The 19662-nt window shown below is 40.9% G+C and overlaps 1 protein-coding gene across 1 annotated transcript in view; it reads right to left on the bottom strand.

Annotated features, from left to right (window-relative positions):
* Positions 1 to 19662, bottom strand: part of CFAP74 (cilia and flagella associated protein 74) — a gene marked incomplete at both ends in the record, with an annotated part of 54076 nt that overhangs the window by 33871 nt on the left and 543 nt on the right. Inside the window, 14 exons of the mRNA XM_082329206.1 lie at positions 230 to 403; positions 1477 to 1659; positions 2565 to 2775; positions 4759 to 4916; positions 5664 to 5766; positions 7009 to 7119; positions 7652 to 7825; positions 9012 to 9116; positions 10951 to 11049; positions 11776 to 11922; positions 12883 to 12942; positions 13327 to 13417; positions 14383 to 14530; positions 18709 to 18849. Coding sequence (XP_082185332.1) covers positions 230 to 403; positions 1477 to 1659; positions 2565 to 2775; positions 4759 to 4916; positions 5664 to 5766; positions 7009 to 7119; positions 7652 to 7825; positions 9012 to 9116; positions 10951 to 11049; positions 11776 to 11922; positions 12883 to 12942; positions 13327 to 13417; positions 14383 to 14530; positions 18709 to 18849 — 1905 coding nt within the window. The remainder of the gene's footprint in view (positions 1 to 229; positions 404 to 1476; positions 1660 to 2564; positions 2776 to 4758; positions 4917 to 5663; positions 5767 to 7008; positions 7120 to 7651; positions 7826 to 9011; positions 9117 to 10950; positions 11050 to 11775; positions 11923 to 12882; positions 12943 to 13326; positions 13418 to 14382; positions 14531 to 18708; positions 18850 to 19662) is intronic.

Here is a 19662-nt window from a genome sequence, read left to right as displayed (position 1 = left end):
ATTTAGACATAAGGAGTAAAGCTAAGTAGTTTATTTAATATGACTATAACTTACCTAAGAGGTTGCCAGAGAAAAAGGCAAGTACTGTTTCAGTTTTGACTAAAGACCTATTAAAGACAACAAGGATTTTTTCTTCCCAGTGCAACAGAATTTTGATCAAGACATCGGCATATACATAGAGTAGATACATTCATCATCTTTAGAGCTCCTATGCAGAATGGCCACTAACCTGGAAATGAATGCAGCTTGGTTTACTATAGAAAGGACATCCCTTATGTTCACGCCCAGACACTATTTGCTTGTGAAAAATTCCAGTTTGGAATTCCTCCTTTTTTTTCTCAGAAATGTCTTTTTTCTCTACCCTTGGAGCCAGCTGCTTTGGATCCATTGCTTCTTTGGGTATCTAATAAGGAACACCAGTAAAAACCACCATGACTAAGGAAGTGTGATCACAGAATCCGTAGCTCAAGGTAGAAAAGTCTGGAAATGGCATCTTTCAGTGTCTGCCCAGCCTTTGTCCGTTCCTCTGCAGATCAAAGTCAGCCCCCCAACTACTATACGAAGAATTTAGTTTATTCTCAGCTGTCTGTTCTGTAGCTTATCATCATCCCACACTATGACATCGTGTTTTTAATGGCAGTATTAGCTCTTCTGCACTTAAAGAGTTTTGTCCCCTCAACTTCTTAAACAAATACTAATTCAGAAAAAACCAATCAGCTAACTTCCCCGGAACATTTCAGTCATGGGCCAGTGCTTCTTTCATGCAAGTATACGAATATGTACTGACATTATTTCTTCTTGATTGATTATAAAGTCTGCTCTTAAAGGTCTTCTACATCTCAAAAAAGCAGTATATGCAAGTATACCCTGGAAGAACACTTAAGATCTTAACTACACAATTCCGCTCTATGAGCATATTTTTTACTTCTGTTTAGAGTATAGAATACTATTACTTTGCTAGAAGATATGCTTTTCTTTGCCTAGGTTGGTACGAAAACTTGTTTCCACATAAAGCAATCTGTGTTGCCAACTCAACAGAAAGTCATGTTTAGTCTTTTTACACTCAAACAAGTGAACATGATGTGTTGTGTGTCTTCACATAGCTCTGAACTAAAATTGAAGTATTGTTTTCCCTTTAAGAGAACAAACACTGCAAGAATAGTGTCAAACAGCAATTACTGATGATATTCTCACATCTGAATCTCTACATCTATATAATAAAGCCTGCATTTTAACTGCAAAATAGGTAATTATTGTTTTTAAGCAAGGTTCCTAAACCAGCACTTGCCAGTGTCATTACTTCAGATATAGACAAGTACTAGGGAGGCAAATGAAACTTTTCTTATCCATTAAAATACTCTTATGGATACTGTGAAAATTTTGTAAAGACTAACTTCACAATGAGTCAATTACAAAAGGATCTCATCTACATTGTTTTTTCTTTTTATTTCTAATAGGAGATATCACAACATTTACCTTGTGCAAGTCACATTCCTGACTCCAAAGTCCGGGGAACTCTGGTTCTGCTAGGGTCTTGTCCCTCTCGTTCTCATCTTCACCACTTTCACAGAGCACATCATGGGGTGTTTTTTCAGAAGTCTCTCCTACAGAAGCAGCTCCCTCACCAGCTGAGGAACAAGCTGACGGAGAGCACCACGACTTTTGTGAAAGAAGTTTTGAAGATATGGTTAAAAATTACTAGAGGACAGTTACTTCAACAGTTAACAGTTTCTGAGGAGATCTTTTCATACAAAAATGACAGGTCTATATAGTTCAGAGGCCAAAGATGACAACTTAGGTCGATCCCTTCTTAAGACACTGAATACAGACAAAAATCTTGTGTTAAAAGCACCTACATGACATTAACTGTATCCTATAGGAGGCTAGAAACAGTCCTCAGGCACAAGAATACTGACTAGTTTTTGAATGTTTTGTGTATCACATGACAACCAAGGACTTTCTGTGTTGTTGTAGTATGACTGCTCCTACCAACACCTCTCCCTCACCCCTTTTCTTTTAAATACCTAAAGATTGCATGAAGCCGCTAGTTTCATCAGGGAATTCACTTCACTCCGCCTCCATTTTCCAGGCCAGTACTCCCTGGAATACCGTGCAGAGAAAAACACCCATCCGGGAAGCTCATGTCTAGAGAGAACCACCGTCTCCTTTCTACTACAGTGGAAACATTTCTCTTGTGCTGGCAAACGAATCCGAGTCCTTCCCCAGGAATGAAGGTAACTAAACGGGAACGGAGGGTGCTTTGCATGGTTTTTGATGCCTGTTGCGGTTCATGTGTTTGAAAATTCACCTCTTCTTATAAATGCCCTTAAAAAAACCACCCCACGCCAAACAGGACAACGTCTTTATTCGTACAAGGATCAACAATCAAGAAAAGGGAGACTAACAGTCATTAAGAGATCTAATGGAGAAATTACTCCGCACTTGCTCTGTACCGTCTGGTATTTGGTTGTAGCCTGTGCTATTCACAGGCAAAAGAATTCCCTGCCCTGCACCTTTGACAGAAAACAAATCTAAAGACAGTTAATTCTTAGGCCTTCGTTTACCTGTGATATTGCTCCAGCTGAACGTTTGCAGGTCTTCTCAATATATTGCCATGTTTTCATTCTCCACAGTGAAGAATCCTCAAGTTTACCACCACCCTTAATTGCCTTAGTACAGGACTGACTTTTTTTCTGCTTTTGAATATAAGCTTTTTCTTGCAAAATTTGAGATACAATCTCAATTTTTCTTGATTTTTGCTGTTCTCTAAAAGCTCTGTAATCCAACATTGTAAGAAATATTAAACCAACCATGGTTGTTTACTAGTAATATTAACTACAGTCCAGTTTCTTTTGAGCCCTTAAGCTAAATAGCAAGTCTTTAAATTGAGTGCAGTGGTAATTTGTGCCAAGACACCAGGCGATTCAGAGGCTATTTATACATTTTTGCAGACAAACTATGCTCAATTACAGTGTTTTAGAAGTTGAGGAGTTGACAAAGCATACCAGTCATCGCTACTGAAAAAAAGGTTTTAAATAATTTTCCTAACCTAGTTAGCTGTTCAAAGAAAACTGCCTATCTGAAATCCAGTGCATTTAATAAAGGGAGGAAGAATGGCTAAAGGTAAGGACATCAGTACTGAACTTGGAAGACATGAATTCAAAGCTATGTGCGACTGCAAACTCCATGACACACTGGGTAGTGTGACAAAAGTGACAGTAGGTCATTTAATCTCAGTTTTAATACCAGCAGTTTAATACATGACTTTCTGCCACAAACATTATCCACACTAATGATCACTTTTAATATAGACTTTCACCTCTTCAGCTAATCCCCATAAATAATTACTGATTCTAAATAGGAGCAAAGAAAATATCCCCTCTCATTTAAATACAGGCTACTGCCTACTGAAGCACTTTAATGTCTGGATTTAGCCTCACGATGCCCCACTGCAGCAGATAAATGACACTGTATTTATAATCTATTTTTGGAAAATCATGGTGCAAAGAAGTTAATCATGGTTACAAAGACATAGGAATGGTGTACTGACTCCCAGTGCTACCTGCCGTAAGTATAAAGCCATCCTCGGTTCCTATGATCAGTTCTTTCAGAAGCTTTTTATAGGTGATATATAACATCCAAATTAATGACATAATGGTTTTAATGACTAAAAAGTTATTTTCTTTGCATATAATTCAGAAATATATGTTCAGGTTGAAATATAGGCAGAGAAAACTGAGAATATGCCTTCACAGAGAAGGAGAAAGGCAGTACCCTGGGAGAGAGAACTAAGCAGTTCTTCAGCAGATTAGCAGGATGGTAGCTGAAATTAGAAAAGAAGTGCTGTGAGAAACACGACACAGCTAACACTAAGACTAACAAACTGGGATCTCCCTTGGCCTGCAAAGGGAAACAGCGAAAGGGAGAAAGCAAGCAAGGTGAAAAGGATTAAACTTAAATAGAGTTGGATATTTCCAGCAGATCTCCACAAACTGATATGATTATTTTATTAACATGATTTTCAGAACATATTTAGGGATAGCAGAAGTGGTGTTATGCAGCTATCAAGACGGACGCTTTATTTAATCAAAACTTAAGACTTACTGAACCTTTACTTATTAAATCTCTAACATTTGCTACAGGTTACTGCCTACGTAGCAGAGCCAGCATGCAGAAACACGTACCTCAGCCACCCTCGGTTTTGTATCTTACCTCAAATTCATCTTCCTAAGCGGTTAAAAACAATAATTAAGCTTTGCGCTGGAGCAGATGAGATACAGGCACATTCCTATCAACTTTACTACAAAGGCAGAGGAGTAATTTCAATCAAAAGCAGCACAAAGGAGAGTACCTTGCTTCTGACCCTACTGCAGCGCAATCTTGCTGAGATTGCCTCTAAAAGCCTAAGAAAGCTATTCAATTTTTACAGGGCCAGTCTTCAGGAAACGCAGAAGCACAGTTACTTCAGGCATCCGGTTTAGGTTCACTGAATTTCCCTCCTGGAGTAGTTTTATTTTCTTTGCAGTAATCCCAGAACATGGGCTCCTAACTTTGGTTCTCTGAATAACACCTAAGCTACAAGTTCAAGTCGCTTAAAACAGACTACAACTATCACACGTACAGGGTGCAAGAATGAGGTCACTCCCTTGAGACAGCATCATAGATGTTATGTTTTCAGAATCTGATGAAGAGCTCCAATGTATTCCTGCATGAGCATCAGTAAGCAGCTGAGAGTTTGATATAGATAGGAATACTTACTGTTTCTCTTTTTCATGCTCTAGCAGTCGTTTATGGAGAAAAATTTCCTTGGCAACATTGCCTCCTTTTGCCAGGATAGCTTCCCTCATTTTCATCTCCTGCTTCTTTGCCTCAAGGGCCATTGCTTTGTTCCAAACCTGGAGAGTTTGGAGTTTTTCCTATGAAGCCATACAAACCACAGTTACCAATTTCATTCACATATTAAAGAATATAAAACAGAGAATCTAGTGTTGGTCCCCTTATCTAAGTATAAATTTGTGGTAGATTTCTCTGAAGTAGAACTTATTGTTTTCAATATACACCTTAGTCACGGTGTGCTGAGACGCAGAAAGCTCTGACTAGGTCAGGGCGACTTCTTTACCCTTCTAGCCTGCCCTTGAAATGCTACTCCATGAAGCAATGTGGAAAGATACAGTTCTAATCAAATTAGTATTAAATTAAGATCATTCCTGCACATTCTACAGAACATAAGTAGGAGAGCAAAGTAGCATAGCTCAGAAATTCTTCATTTACATTATTTAAATTCTTAAGTAACTGGTTTTCTTCCATATGTTTTCTCCATATGAAGTACTGCTGCACTGGAATCCAAATAACTGGAAATGCTTCTGGCCGGGTTTTCAGAGAGCTTATTTGTAGTATGCATTATTTTCAAGAGAGTTACCCTACCAGAACAACTAGATTGTTGACAGAACAAACTCCATAAGTGGAGGTGTCAAAATCTCCCCATACAAATCTAACACCGTTACTCCTATAGTTAAATCCTCCCCAGTTTCAAAAGACATTTGGTCAGTGATCTGGCAGCATCACACAACAATTCTGCAATGAAAACTGAAATTACTTCCATTTAAAGCTAGCAGTCTAACAAGTCACTCTCTTCGTTCCCATCCAAGCCACAGCAGCAGTACCCTATTGGAAGTTAGGCTGTTTTTCAGGGAAAGCACAGCTTGTATCCTTCTCTCCATATGCTCCTGAGTTTTCACTTCTTCCTTTGCATTTTTTTCATGAATTCTGTAAGCAAAGTAAAATCTTTCAGGCTCATATCCTGGAAAGCTTTTAGTATTAGAATGTTGAACCTGACAAGTAGTAATTGTCAATGTCACCATTCTTCCTGTAAGCCTCTGTGTTTACTATGATCCTGGGGATGGGTAAATGGAACAGTTGGAAGACTCTGCTATATGCGGTACCGCTCAAGTTCCAAGTGCCAACAGGCTTTCAACTAGTTTGCTCAACAACTTTTTTTTTTTTTTAATTTTGAATATGAAGAATGTGTTCCACATTATTTTAGCAGCTAGGCATATGTCATAAAGTAAGAATTCAGGTGTTGCTCATATAACCAATATCTAAGCAATCACGTAGTCAACTTTATACGAGCCAACCACTTGTACCCACGCTAAAAATAAACCCTAGAAACTCTAAAAGCTAGGAATATGTGGGCGTGAATCAAGGCTGAGAATATTGCAGCTAATATAATGGTAAACCAGAAAAAAATTAGTAAGATCGGTATATTTGATGTATTACTCAGGGGGGAAAAAAAAAAAAATAATCTTATTTGGGTGTTTTTCTTAATGATTACAAATTTGCACATGCCATCTAATGCAAAATAAACCAACACAGAAACAGTACAACTATTTCAGTCATTTTTTCAATTAAGTCCTAATATACAAGCAAAAGTAAGTAACAAATGTTCACACTTTTTTTAGTAGCAAAAGAATTCAACACCACAATAATTATATAAACATGAACCTATGAAGAGAACACTGAATTTACCATCAACCAGAAAAGAACAGGAGCACAAAGAAATGGCCTAGCAACCAAGTTTACCAGACAGCAAGAAAGCTTTTTCACTACATTGCAGAGGGAATATAGAGCAGCAGAGTGCAAGTTTCAAACCTGGAATTTAGTTACCCTACTTCAAAGTACTTCAGTTAATGACACACACATACATAAAATGTTTCAAATCATTATTAATGCCTACAAGTAGTCAGACCCCTCTGCATCTCATCAGAGGGACAGTCCCTCCAGCTACAGGGAACTGGGAGACCACACTAGGCCAGTACGTGGATTTCCTTCTCTCCTAGGCCTTTTGTGCCGTGTCAGACTGGAATGCTTCACAGCACCGGCACTGTGGCGGAAGATTTCCAAGTGTAACAGAAGATACCCCTAGCAGAAAAATGATTATTTTTCAAAGCCCAAAGGGTAAAGTATTGTACACCGGAGAACGTACAATACAGAAGAGGAGTGAACAATAACCTTGCCATGCTTTTTCTCAGGAAGCATACTGCTTTTTCGTGGTTCCTTTTGGCATCTTCAAGCATTTTTTTACGCCTTTCTTCATATTCTTTCTGGGCTTCCTCTTCTTTTCTGCAAAACACAGGCAAACCAACAGTGGCAGCAGGACTAGGGAATCCTTGATGCCAACACAATGACATCGAAGGGTGGGGTTGGGGAGTCATTAACGTGCTGAATGAGGACATTAGTCTTCCCCCGCCCCGTAGTCTCTTGTTTTCACAAAACCTATAGACAAATCGATAAACTGGTGTCGTCTTTCTCTCCAAGAAACCTCGATGAACTTGATCGCAAGTTCCGAAGGTCCTGGCAGCCAACAACAATGCAGGCACATGCAGTTAGTCCGATCTAATAAACTTCATTTCCTTAGACAAAAGCATTCCCAGTTTTTGTCTTTAGTAAGTTTATTTTCATATGTCAGAAATCTTTACCTGCATAACTGCAAGACTGTGGGCAATTCTAATTTTAATTCCATTTCCTCATAAAATATTCCTGAAGCAACACCCAGCTAAGAAACAAACCACCACTGGTATTTGAATTAGCTCATCTTCTCAATTGGCTAAAAAGAACACAGAGAAAGGAAGCAGAGTCTGACTTAGACACTTACTTTTCTCTAGACCGCCAATTTTCTTCTGCTTGCAGTGCTGCTATTTTTTCCTTCCAAATCCGCACTTCAGCTCGTTCTTGGTATTGCAGCTCGAGCTCCTCCTCAGCTTTTTTAAGTTGTTCATGGAGGATTTCGTATTTTCCCTGCTCAGTTTCTATCCGCCACATCTCAAGCCTTTAAAAGGAAGCCTGAGCTGTTTTCACCGAAATACTGACATTCTTTCACTTACTTAAGGCTATTGAGTAGGTAAGGCTCTATGGTGAAAATGAAAATCTAGCCATGTTTTATTTTATTTTTTTAAGTTATCTTGTAAATCATATCCTGTTACTGACACAGGTATCGTACCTTTCAGCCTAAGGCTCATATCTAATAGCGTATCTCATTTTAAGGCCATCAAAAATATCGGTCAAAAAAAAGTAAAAAAGTAAAGCTCGGGGTTGTTTCTCAAATTCACATTTACCCAGAAGAAAATATGAAAAACAAGAAAATTTAGAAAAACAGCTTTTTCTTCAACAGTAAATAACTTCAGGGACAGGCCATAGCTTTTATTCTTCTATGTTTTGCTGAAGGAATTTAGATATGATAGGGATACATATAAACAGATTAATATAGTTATTGCTAATAACACAATAAACGAGTCAAGCATTTTAAAGCTATTACGCAAGACTGCAGCAGAACACCCTGTATTCTGGTTAATCGTTTGGTTAATCACATCTATAAGCTCGTGCTTGCGTTCTTCCCTCGATGTGGTGGCATTAGTAGTTGTACCTCCAGTGCCAAAATATAAACACACTCGCCTGCTGCCTTCTGCAAAAGACAGTTTTATTCTGTCTCATATAAATAAATAATTAGTCTGTGTGAACAACCAGTTACAAGCAGCAGTATTAGCTTAGCATAAAAATACACAGTATCACTACAACATCTGCATCAGTCTCAATTTCAACCTTTTCCTTTATGGCCTATAAAAAACACTGAGAGGCATAAATTAAAGTGTTTATGCTCAGCGATCAGTACCACAGACAGGTCTACTTTAGTCCAGCTTATTTCCCATTTAAAGTGAGAGCTGTTTAGGTCCACAATGTATGCACAGCTCCAAATAACATCAAAACTTCATTTATGTGTGCAAAACTAACTCAGGAGCTGAGCCACAGCAACCAATTTCCTAAGGAACGAACTGTTCAGGCTAAAAGTTGCTCTCAAGATCCTTTACCTTGCAGTCAGCCTCACATGACCTCAAATTACGTGGTTCAGTATTTACAAGCAACTTCCGTAGTGATTAACTTTTGAATCCATTAAACAGCATATGAAGACCATAATAAAGATCGACTCCCGTCACACTGTTTCTCATTCCCTCACTTACATGTTTTCCTTCAGCGTCAAAGCAATTTTCAACTCCAAATCCTTCTCTTTCTCCAGTTCAGTGCACAGTCGTCTGCGCGTTGCCTGAAGGCGGGACAAGGCTGCACTGTTAACATTAAAAAGAAACAATCAGAAAGAAATTGGAACTAATAAACAAAAATCCCCCTCCCTCCCCAACAAGATCAGCGACAATAAACAATAGCTTTGAGGCCGAGATTTACGTATTAGAATTCCACTAATTTACGCAGTCTCTTACTCAGCCTTCCAAGCGCCCATTCTTCATTCAAAGACAGAGCTTGCTTTAAACTGTTACACATTGGTTGATATTTACGGAGGAGTATTTATTTCAAAAGCACTGACCAGTAGCTTAACGTGACTATTCATTTCTCAAGCTGATGAAAGTAGTATTTTTAACGAAAATAAGCGTAGGCACACCTAGACTGCTTTTGCCTTTAAAATGGCATTGCAATATTCAATGTACTTTGCCCACAGTGGCAGGGTTGCCACACAGTTGTTTATTTTCCTTGGTCTTCTCTACCCAGGAACTAGCGGACACTACACTACAGAATCATCAGACAGTGAACTGACTATATTCAACATAAACTCCCTTCCTCAAAATGAAAATTGGAAATGGATCTTCTACCCGCAGTTACTACTCTGACTTCAAAATTTTTGTATTGGGCGCCAGTAATGCTAACGGTAGCTAGTATTTCCATTATCGCTAAAACATGATGCCTTTGAGCTTTGTAAGCCAGAAATTTATCAAGTCTTCTTACTCCACTATTCGCTGGTTAAATACAATAGATAGTGAGAATTGCTATTTTTCTGCGTATCTAGACCTCACCGTTCAACCCCTCATAAGCACAAAGACTTCTGCACTGCTCTTCTGTCTCTGCTGGGTTTCGTTACTAAGGCTGCCTCCCCGAGAGCCTGGACAGGGAGTACTAGCACCCATCACGGGAGTCTCATTAGCATTCAACTCGCCCATTTCTGTTTAAGCAGCTATTCCATGTTGGCAGTTAACCTACCTTTATCATTCTATCATTCATCGATACACTAACTTGAAGATTAACACAGGTCACAAAATGCAGCTGCAAAGTTTGTTCACAATACACTGCTTCCTGGTACACAAGCCACCCACTTCTTTCTATTTAAACCAAATGTGAGGAATACAGTAAATTGCCTCCCACTTTATAGCAAAAGTGTTTCAGAACAGCTCCTGCATGCAGGACTACTCCTGAAAGGCATTCATGCATTTCACAACATAAAACAAACAGAAAAAGAAAAGGCATATATATAAATCCTGCTTGTAATAGTTACCAGAAGCAAACCCATGACCTCTAAAACTGCCACAGCACGTTGGTGTTGGTTCATCATACTGAATAGAAGTGATTGAGACCCTGATAAACATAATTGACAGTAGTGGGCTAGGCTGGTTTAATAACCTGCTGTGGTATTTTAAAATATAAGCCTCTTTCCTATCCGTTCCTAAGTTTCCCCCTCTTTCTGCACTAATTTACCTAACAGAATATGGCCTCTAGACCAGAAAGCATAGAGATCAATGACTCCCAAGCCAACGCACCATTTTTCTTTATTTCAAAAGGAGGAATTACTGCTGAGAATACGTCAACCGGAAAGTGGCCGCCACGTTAGTGTTCACCACCATGGGAGTGACCGCACTGCTGCGCTCACCAGCCGGCAGCGCGGTGCCCCTGCACCAGAACAGCCTTCCCAGCTGACGCAGCTACACCTGAACCCGAGAACAACGGCAGGGGGTTTCGTGACCGATTCATTAACATCTCTAATATACGTGCTTAAAAATTCTATCAACTGCTCAACAACGTGAAGAGATGAAAACGGGAACGCTTATCTCCTTAATTACACAGATAAACATAGCAGATGCCTGTAATCTTTGCTGTCCAGGAATACTCTCTACCTACACGTTGCCGGCCTCCTCCTCTTTCTCCATTTCAATGTCTGCATACTCCAGCTGCTTTGCTAGCATCTTGATCCGCAGCTGACAGGTACTCAGCTCATCTCTGCAAGGAACAAACAGATTATTTCTATTTTCCAAGTTCGTTACTCTTTTCCATGAAACTCTTCCTTCTGGGGGCAAGATTCACAGCTAGGATTCCTTCAACCCCCCCAACTCCCCACCACCATCCCACCCTTTAAGATCCTACGACCAGGTTCTTCAGAAGCCCTTGTTAACCTCAAGCAGTTTCTCCAAAAAATCCAGACGAATGTAACAAGAGTTTATGCTGACTTCAGCCAGCGTTCGGCTATTAGCAGAAGTGACAACAGCATAAACAGCATCTTTTGACATTAGCCTGCTTCAGATATCGTTGCTGCTAAAGACCGTCGTCGTGACCTCGACATGGCACAACACTCATAGCAGGTCCTTATCTTAAAGTATGTGAGTAACTGCGCCGATTCTAATGTACCATTTCCATCACAGTGAAGAAAATGTCTACAATGAATTTTCCACTTAATGCTTCCAACTGACTGTTGAACCAGCAGGATTCTGCAGACATCACTGAAAGGAATTAGCGTGCCATTCTCCCAGCCCAAACACCCCTTCTTTAACATTCATTATTGTGTTTCATTTTTTCAAGTATGTAATTAATTTTTAGTTTGGGGATGTGTTTGCATGACATGACTTTCACAAAAAAAAAATCTACAAACTCTAATATTTATAACAGATGCAGTAGCCCGGTATTTGATGGTGATTTATGCTGATGGATTATGTTCGCTTAAACACTAACCTGGCTTTTTGGACCACAAGTTCCTTTTCTTTGGCTATGTCGTTGAGCTCTTTTAGGTTCTTCTGTAAGGTTAATATGCAAATTCTATCTGTATACTTCACAGCCTGAATATTATTAATATCGCCCAAATAGTGTTCCAAGCTTTCCCTTTGAATTGAAACACACAATTAACAATGGAAACACAACGAGAAATTGAAAAGTTACGTGAAGTTTGTACGTCATCCACTTACACATTTGTGGGTTAACTGTTTTCCGTTTTACTCTTATTCTAGCAGAACTGTTACAAATACGACCAGTATAAATAAGGAAAAAACTGAACATAATCTGTACAAGAAGTTTACGTGCATGTACTTAACCCAAGATTTTTAGACCTGGATATCTAATGTTGAACATTTATACATTTATACCCACATTAATTACATATCTTTGTTTTGAAATGCATGTGGCTCCTATTGATTATACCTAGGGCTTGCAAATTCTAGTTTTCCTGAACAATAGTTTAAAACTTTAAAGGGAACATTCTAAACTAGTTTAAAACATATTCTATACAGCGGATCAGTTTGTGGGGTGAGCTAATCCCCAATCATTCTGGTCTGCTTAAACACACAGCAAGAAGAGGTCTGAAGGTTTGGTTTTGTTGTTTTTCGGGTTTGTTGTTGGGTTTATTTATTTATTTTATTTTAATAATTTTGGTGTATTTTGAGTATCTCTGTTGATAATGGTACCACTGTCAACAGGTACCGGCAGTAGGCATACGTGCTATGCAGCTTGCCACATAGGTATATTAATAAACAATACTGGAGCTTGTCATCATGCTTTATAATCCTACGCCAGCTCATCCCGGGCAGGGATTAACAGTCTTGTCAAAGTAAGCCAAACTGTGCTTTGATCTTTGTGAAGAGAGCAGCAACTACTTAAGGCCACATTCAAACCACCGAATTCCTTTTCGTGCATGACCTCTGTTACATGTAAATGTAATTCAGGAATAAATCCACCGTACCACCTACTTGTAAAATCAACGTAGTACTAATCTATCATCATACCGACTCTGTGCTAATAGACTTTACACAGTGGTACAAAACTCTGCAGATATTAAAAAAACCTTACAGTCCAGCACCGATGTCCTTCAGCAGACAAACTTCCCTTTTTCCAACAGCTCCTGGTGTTCTACAAGTACAGAGGGATACAAACACAACACGCAGTATTACAAAGAGCTGGCTGGGTTTTAGAAGAAGTGTAAATTGGTTAGTGCGACGCTACTCTGAGGAGCGCCAATTAGCCCACCTTAACGTGGTGCAATCATTGTGTTACATGTACATACCTACAACGGCTTCAGATTAAAAAGCGTCCAGAGTCTGTCTTTATCTTACTCAGCTCATTGGTTTAACAGTAGTAACCAATCTAATTTATTTTTTGTGGAAAGGTCTATACAGCCTATGACTAATTTGACAAAAAATGCATAGCTGAATTAACAAAACCTTCTCTTGAAAAGGCAAGTTAACGCTATAAAGAAAATCACTGTTGGAACCGGTAACAAAACAAGTTATTTACATGCTAGAATCACATTTGTCTCGAACTCCTTCAGAAGCATCCGCGTTTCCCATCTTGCCACCACCAGCCAACTCTTCTTCAAGCCTGTAGTCTAATAGATATTAAAACAACAGTTTAATAGAGACTTTGAACTTTAAAATGCAAAGCTCTAGTGTATTTGCTGTCAAGTCAAAATGTGGATAATCAGAGATGGCATTTTATAGCATTACTGCAGCGTACATAAAAAAAAAATTCACATGGCAAAACACGCAGGGCTACCATTGTACACCTGCAAAGCAAAACAGGGAATCGCTCTCTGCCTTCATTATGGAAGTGTCACCACAATCCAAATGTAGGTGGGGAAAAAAACCCCAAACCACAGGGCACGTGGGGAGGCTAATATACTAACAGGTTTGGGCCAACAGTTTGTTTATCTTACGCTACCTTATCCTACTGTACGGTGAAGACAGAAAATTTTTGTTAGGTATTTACACAATCAAGAAAATGACAATGAGAAAAGAATAGCCCAAGAACTCTTTTTAACGTAAAGATCAGTATTCAGCACTACACCATACATGATAATCTCCAAAATGTGTTGCCTCACATAATGCACTGAAACATTGGACACAATTAGAGAAATTGGCTGCCTATTAAGAGGTATCTGGTGCTGGTTCGGATGTCTTAGGGTATCCAGTATCTTCACAGAGCTGAACCTGCGGAAGACCTATGCCATTCTGGAGCCAGACGCAAGCCTGGAGCACTGCAGATGGCACTAGATGCCAAGGCACGAGCAACTGAATCAAGTCCATACAGTCAAATGTTAGATTTTTACCAGCAATAACTCTGAACGACAATGCCTTAGAGGTAAAAAGTAGAGAATTTGCTGCTACAGAAATAATGGATTAGATTTGGATTAGTTACAGCTGTGTAGTGTAATGCTAGAGAACACCCACTGGAATCACTGCATTTACTTGGAACATCATTCAACCCTAGCACTGTGCTGTTCCCATCTACTAACTTAGAAGACACATTAATGTTAGTTTTTTGTGAGTTATCGAAACAATTCATCATTTTCACCTTCCCAGTGTTCTTCCACATTACAGAACTGACCAGCTTTGTCTTCATTTTCTTCCTCTTTCAGAAACGGTAGAGGAGATTTTTGCTCTTCTTCCGTACTATAACCGATCTCATCTTCCATGCTGATAGCTCTTTCAAAACAACCAGGCTAAGAAAGAGAAGAGCACACGTTTTATATCCATAATCTCCAAGAACTTGCAGTAGTGGTGACTATATCTTGAGATGAATTAATAGCATTCAGTAAATACTTAATGCATGTGAAATAACTGGATACAATCACATACCTTTGTACTAGTCACACATTTTGAGTACCAACTTTAATAAATCCCTTATAGAAAAGAAAGGACATTGCCATTTTTAATTTTTTTTTAATAACAATCAGTTCAATAATAAAACAAACCTTCGGAATGTATTTTATCCACTTAGGCAACCACTTTACCCAGAACGATTAGGAAACAACTCCAATAAACACTACTTGCTCTTGCGTCTTACGCAGTTGTCCAATGTTAAGTAAACTGTTCTCAAATGTTGATACAATTTATTAGAATTCAGTAAATTCCATAGGTCATCTGCAATGAGTTACTATCACACGGCTGAACGTTTCATCAAGATCTTACTCATACAGAGGCTTGTACATGTGATTATTTTTAACGAAGATGGGGGCTCAGCTTTGAGTGCATTTATGTAAATCCTTGTGCAGAACTCAAAAACATAAACTAGAGGAGAGCATCTATTTTCTCCAGTTAAGGAACAGAGAAAATACACCATGGAATTTGAAGTACGGAATAAACTAACCAAACGATAAGAACCACCTTAAAACCAAGACTGAATTGCTACACTGGGCTATGGTTGATTTAAGGATGTTAGCGGCGGCACTAAAAAGTAACACAAATCTAAATCGAGCTGCCAACACACCCGTAGTAGCCCAAATACTTTCTGCTAAGCACTGCACTGCCAGGTAGTGCAACTCCAACGTAACAGAGCCTTGGGCCAAATCCTACAGCACGGTGGAAGGCCCCAAGGCCTCTGTAAGGAAATCACAAGCCAGACAGCGAAAGCCACATTGCTTCCAGGACCGGCCCCGTTACCGGGCAGCACACGGACCCGAGCCCTCGGCACTGGACTCGGGCCCTGTCCCGGCACCACCACAGGGTACGGGGCACCGCCTACGGCCGCGCTCCAGCGAAGGCCAGCGGCCGGCCCAGGGCCGGGCCCGGGGCTGCGGGAGAACCTCCCGCCCCGGAGCCCCTCTCTGCTAACAGCCACTCCAGGGCCGGCCCGCCGAGCGAGCCGAGGCCGGGGCAGGACCCAACGAGACGCCGCCACGGGGCCCACGACACCTCCCTCCCGCGGAGGCGGGCCGGGCCGGGCCGGGCCGGGCCGGGCCGGGCAAGGCCGCTCCCGCGCCCACCGCCCCTCACCCAGCGCGGCCCCACCGCCTCCTCTCTCCGCGGCTGCGCCCGGCGGCCGTTAGACCCGCTGCCACGGCAACGGAGCAAACCACCGCGATGGCGCGGCAGGGGCGCCGGAGAGAGTCCGCCCCCCCCCGGCGCCGCTGAAGGAGGCCGGCGCCGCTGGCGCGGCTCGGCGTGCCCCCCCCCCGCCCGCGGGGTGGTGCGTGCCGGCGGGGCGGGGCGGGGCGGGGCGGGGCGGGGCGGGGCGGGGCGGGGCCCGGCGGGAGGAGCCGCCCGCCGCGCGCCCTGCCCGCGTTGACGGGCGCGGAATAAATTCATCGTGAGCAAATTCCTGGTTCTAAATTCTCGCTTCTAAATTTGCACTCTTGTAAGGACGCAGGATTGCAAGATGTAGGGCGGATATTCATGGCTTTATTCAAGCCAATGAATTACAAAGATTTGAACCAGCTGAGCAGTTGATCAGGTTTTTTTCCTGCTTGACGATTATTTTATTTTTAGTGGTGTAGGTTAAAATATGAACTACTATGAAACGCGACGTCTTTCCGGTTTTGATTGGCAAGATTTTTTATACATTTTTGAGAGCTTTTGACGCGTTCTCTAGTACAGAAAAGGATGACTGATACTTTAAAAATACGGTGGCATTAACGCTTCCCTTGCGTTAATGTGAATAATTACACAGGCGAGCACTCCCCCACCTCTTTAGCCACTCGCGGTGATTCGGGTAACTGAAATCAGAGAAATTTTCTGTGGACTTTCAGCTTAGTATTTGTTCTACATACATCTGTAAATTATAAGCAAGTTGATGACACGATGATTTAAAAAAAATCTTTTTAGTGAATGCACATGACTTCCTGCAATGCAGAAGTCACATAGATTTGGGGTTGGAGTGCGCACGTTTTGGAATACTGAAGATCTCCGAGTTTTAATCCAGAACGAAGCTGTGTCCAGTGTCTCTTCAGAAATAAGCCCGTGCTATTCTGACAAGAGGATTTCACCGTTAGTCACTAATTAAAGGTTATTGCAGCAAAAATCATGCGTCCTGATCATGCTGCCCATTTATAACGTCACATTCTGAACGCTTCAGCAGAAACTGCAGGTTTTGAGGTTCCTTGTAACACCTCAATAACCGTTACAAGTAGGCACAAAATCAGTAAATGAAAAAGTATTTAGATGATATGTCAGTGATTTCCGTGGCAAAGCTAAATGTCTGCATTCCCGTGCCTCGGTTGGAAAACTGTTCTTCGGAGGAATCTTCTGAACCCGCGCGTTTGCGGCCGCCCGTTCCGTCACCAGATTTGAGCTCTTCCTTGGTAATGAACTGGGTTTCCTCTCTATTCTGGTCCAGGTATTACCTTGACAAAATGAAGGAACGGTGCGGTTCGATTCACAGAAAAGCAGATTCTTGTCCCCTTATTCTTGGCACTAGGCCTGAAGGACATGCCAGAAAATTCAGCTATTCAAAGACTCAAAGTGGTTCAGCTATTAAAATATGGGGACATCACTCTTTAAGCGGAGCTCTATACCGAAATACACGCTGATCTGTGCATAGAGATGGAAGGCATTCTCACATTTATTTAACTGAAAATGTACCTCAATTGTAAGCAATATTTCTGTAATTTTTTATAAGTGCTATGAGAAGTGAGGTCTGCTTTTTGATACCATGCATATAAGCCCGTGCTGCTAATCTGAGTATTTATTTCCACTGGCACCCACAGTATAGCGAATATATTGCTCACAGTGACCGATTCATAGTCCTACACTTATGCTATAGGTCCTCATTCTTTAGAAATGTATGGACATTCTTAGCTCTATAGATGGTGGAATCTTGATTTTGTGGCATTTATTCATATTACATAAAACAAATTACATACAGACATTTGCAGGATTAAAGCTACAAGATGTAGGCTAAAAATATGCAGTGATTAACTGTATAGCTCTCTCTGCAGATCTAGAATAGATATAACCGTTGTTAACTCTGAACCTGCCAGTTCTCACACTCCGAGCCAGGATGTAAAAGATCCAAGCATGGTTTTTTCCCTCAAGAAAACGCTTGTAAGAACACCTGGTAATATCACTGATTTTCAGTTTCTTGTGATATTTTTATTCAGGGTATTTATTCAGTCCCAGTTCACAACTGTTTGGACAATTTTCGTAACAACAACAAATGGTAACTGTAGCTTTAGCAAGAAATAAATACAAGTTTAACCTCTAGGTTTCCTAAAAACCTAACCAGCACTTGAGTCAAAAAAAGAATAGCTGATTTGTAACTTTGCTGTAAACCATAATGGATTATAACCACTGCTGCAGCCAGAGACGTAGCATTCAGAGATGGTCAGAAATGGAATTGTCGTTCTGTAGGACACGTTGACGTAGTATTCACTCTGAACGGGAACAAAGTTCAAATTGCTAATCCAGCTTAATACAGAAATACCAGGTGTTTTGTTATCAAAGTTTTACCACAGCCCCCTTCCAGTCAGCACCAGTCATTTCAGAGCGCACGCTACCAGTCACATCTGGCTGCCTGATTTCCTGGCCACCGGTCACGATTTTCTGTCAGGTGAATAATTTGTCGCTAGGGAAAGGCAATGCAGGTTTTTATCTTCCGTACAGATGCGAGAAGAGAGAGGATATCTGCAGTTTCTCTGAAGGTGCTAAACTATGGCTCCCCAGACACGTTCGTATCTCCCAGTCCACCATTTGTGTCTATCACCTTAAAGTCAGTGAATCTATTCCAGCTTTGAGCTCCAGGGGATTTACAAAAAGGCCTTGGCTGATGCTCCTCTTCTGGATTTTGTAGGCACCGACCACCAGCGATACATCTCTGAGAAACTGGGTAACGGAGTCTGCGTGTGTAAGTTAATATCCTGCTGTTTTCTTACTGTGAGGTTAAATGTAGAGGCTACTTGAGTACCTCCGCATGATCAAATTGAAGCTTAGCAGAACCGGACAGTTCCGTTTGCTCTACGGCTACATACTGTGCTTCTGCAGACAGTTGGTATTTCTTTTCTGAACGTTTCCAAGGTGACAGTAGCTCATATATGGAGCTTTCTAGCTTTTAGGCAGGAAGACATGCCAATAATGGAAGCTTAATTTTTGCAGTGTGGTTCATATCAGATTACATAAAACAACTCCTCTGCCCCTGTTCTATGATACGGATCAACGCTTGACTGTAAAGGATGGCAAAACATTGATAAGCATCTTACCCATGAGTCATCCTTCCAGATGGAGAAGAAAGGAGAGGGGCATTTGCTGCCGGAGCACTCCAGAGAGGAATGCCCAGGGGTGACGTGAGCTGGGAGCGCCCCGCTGACAGCAAGCAACACATCTGGAGTAAGACAATCATCTCCAGTCCTGGAACCAGCCCTGGCTCAGGGGCAAAGTGGGGAGTTTCATCCCAAATCTGTTGCACAGAGAAGAGAAAAAGAGGGCAAAGTGTCTGGCTGCACTGCACTTCATGATTATTAAAAAAACCTATGCAGACTGAGGGAGGAACTGGATGTTCTACAGAACATTTGGAAACAGATAAAAACTAGATTTCTCAGCCAGCGCTTTAGGTGAAAGGAAAATGAATGTTGTGGTTATACTGATGTTTATTAAATACAGACAAATTTCTGTTGGGGCCACGGGACATTCATACGGTGCAAGTACAGTACAACCTGTGAAATGAGCTAAATATTTCCACCGTGCGATTGCTACTGATATTCCCAAATTTCATTTATAAAAATAGGCATATGTGTGTAATTTATATATCTAGAGACATTTGGCGACGTTGCCACAACAGTCTTTCACGAGCTGTTTATGTGGAATCGTGGGAGAGTGAAACTAATTATCCATGTGGTACATTTTCTGCCTCTAAAAATGCTAT

Source organism: Platalea leucorodia (genome assembly GCF_965183815.1).
Source record: "Platalea leucorodia genome assembly, chromosome: 17".
NCBI lineage: Eukaryota > Metazoa > Chordata > Aves > Pelecaniformes > Threskiornithidae > Platalea > Platalea leucorodia.
This window is presented reverse-complemented; position numbering and strand designations above follow the sequence as displayed.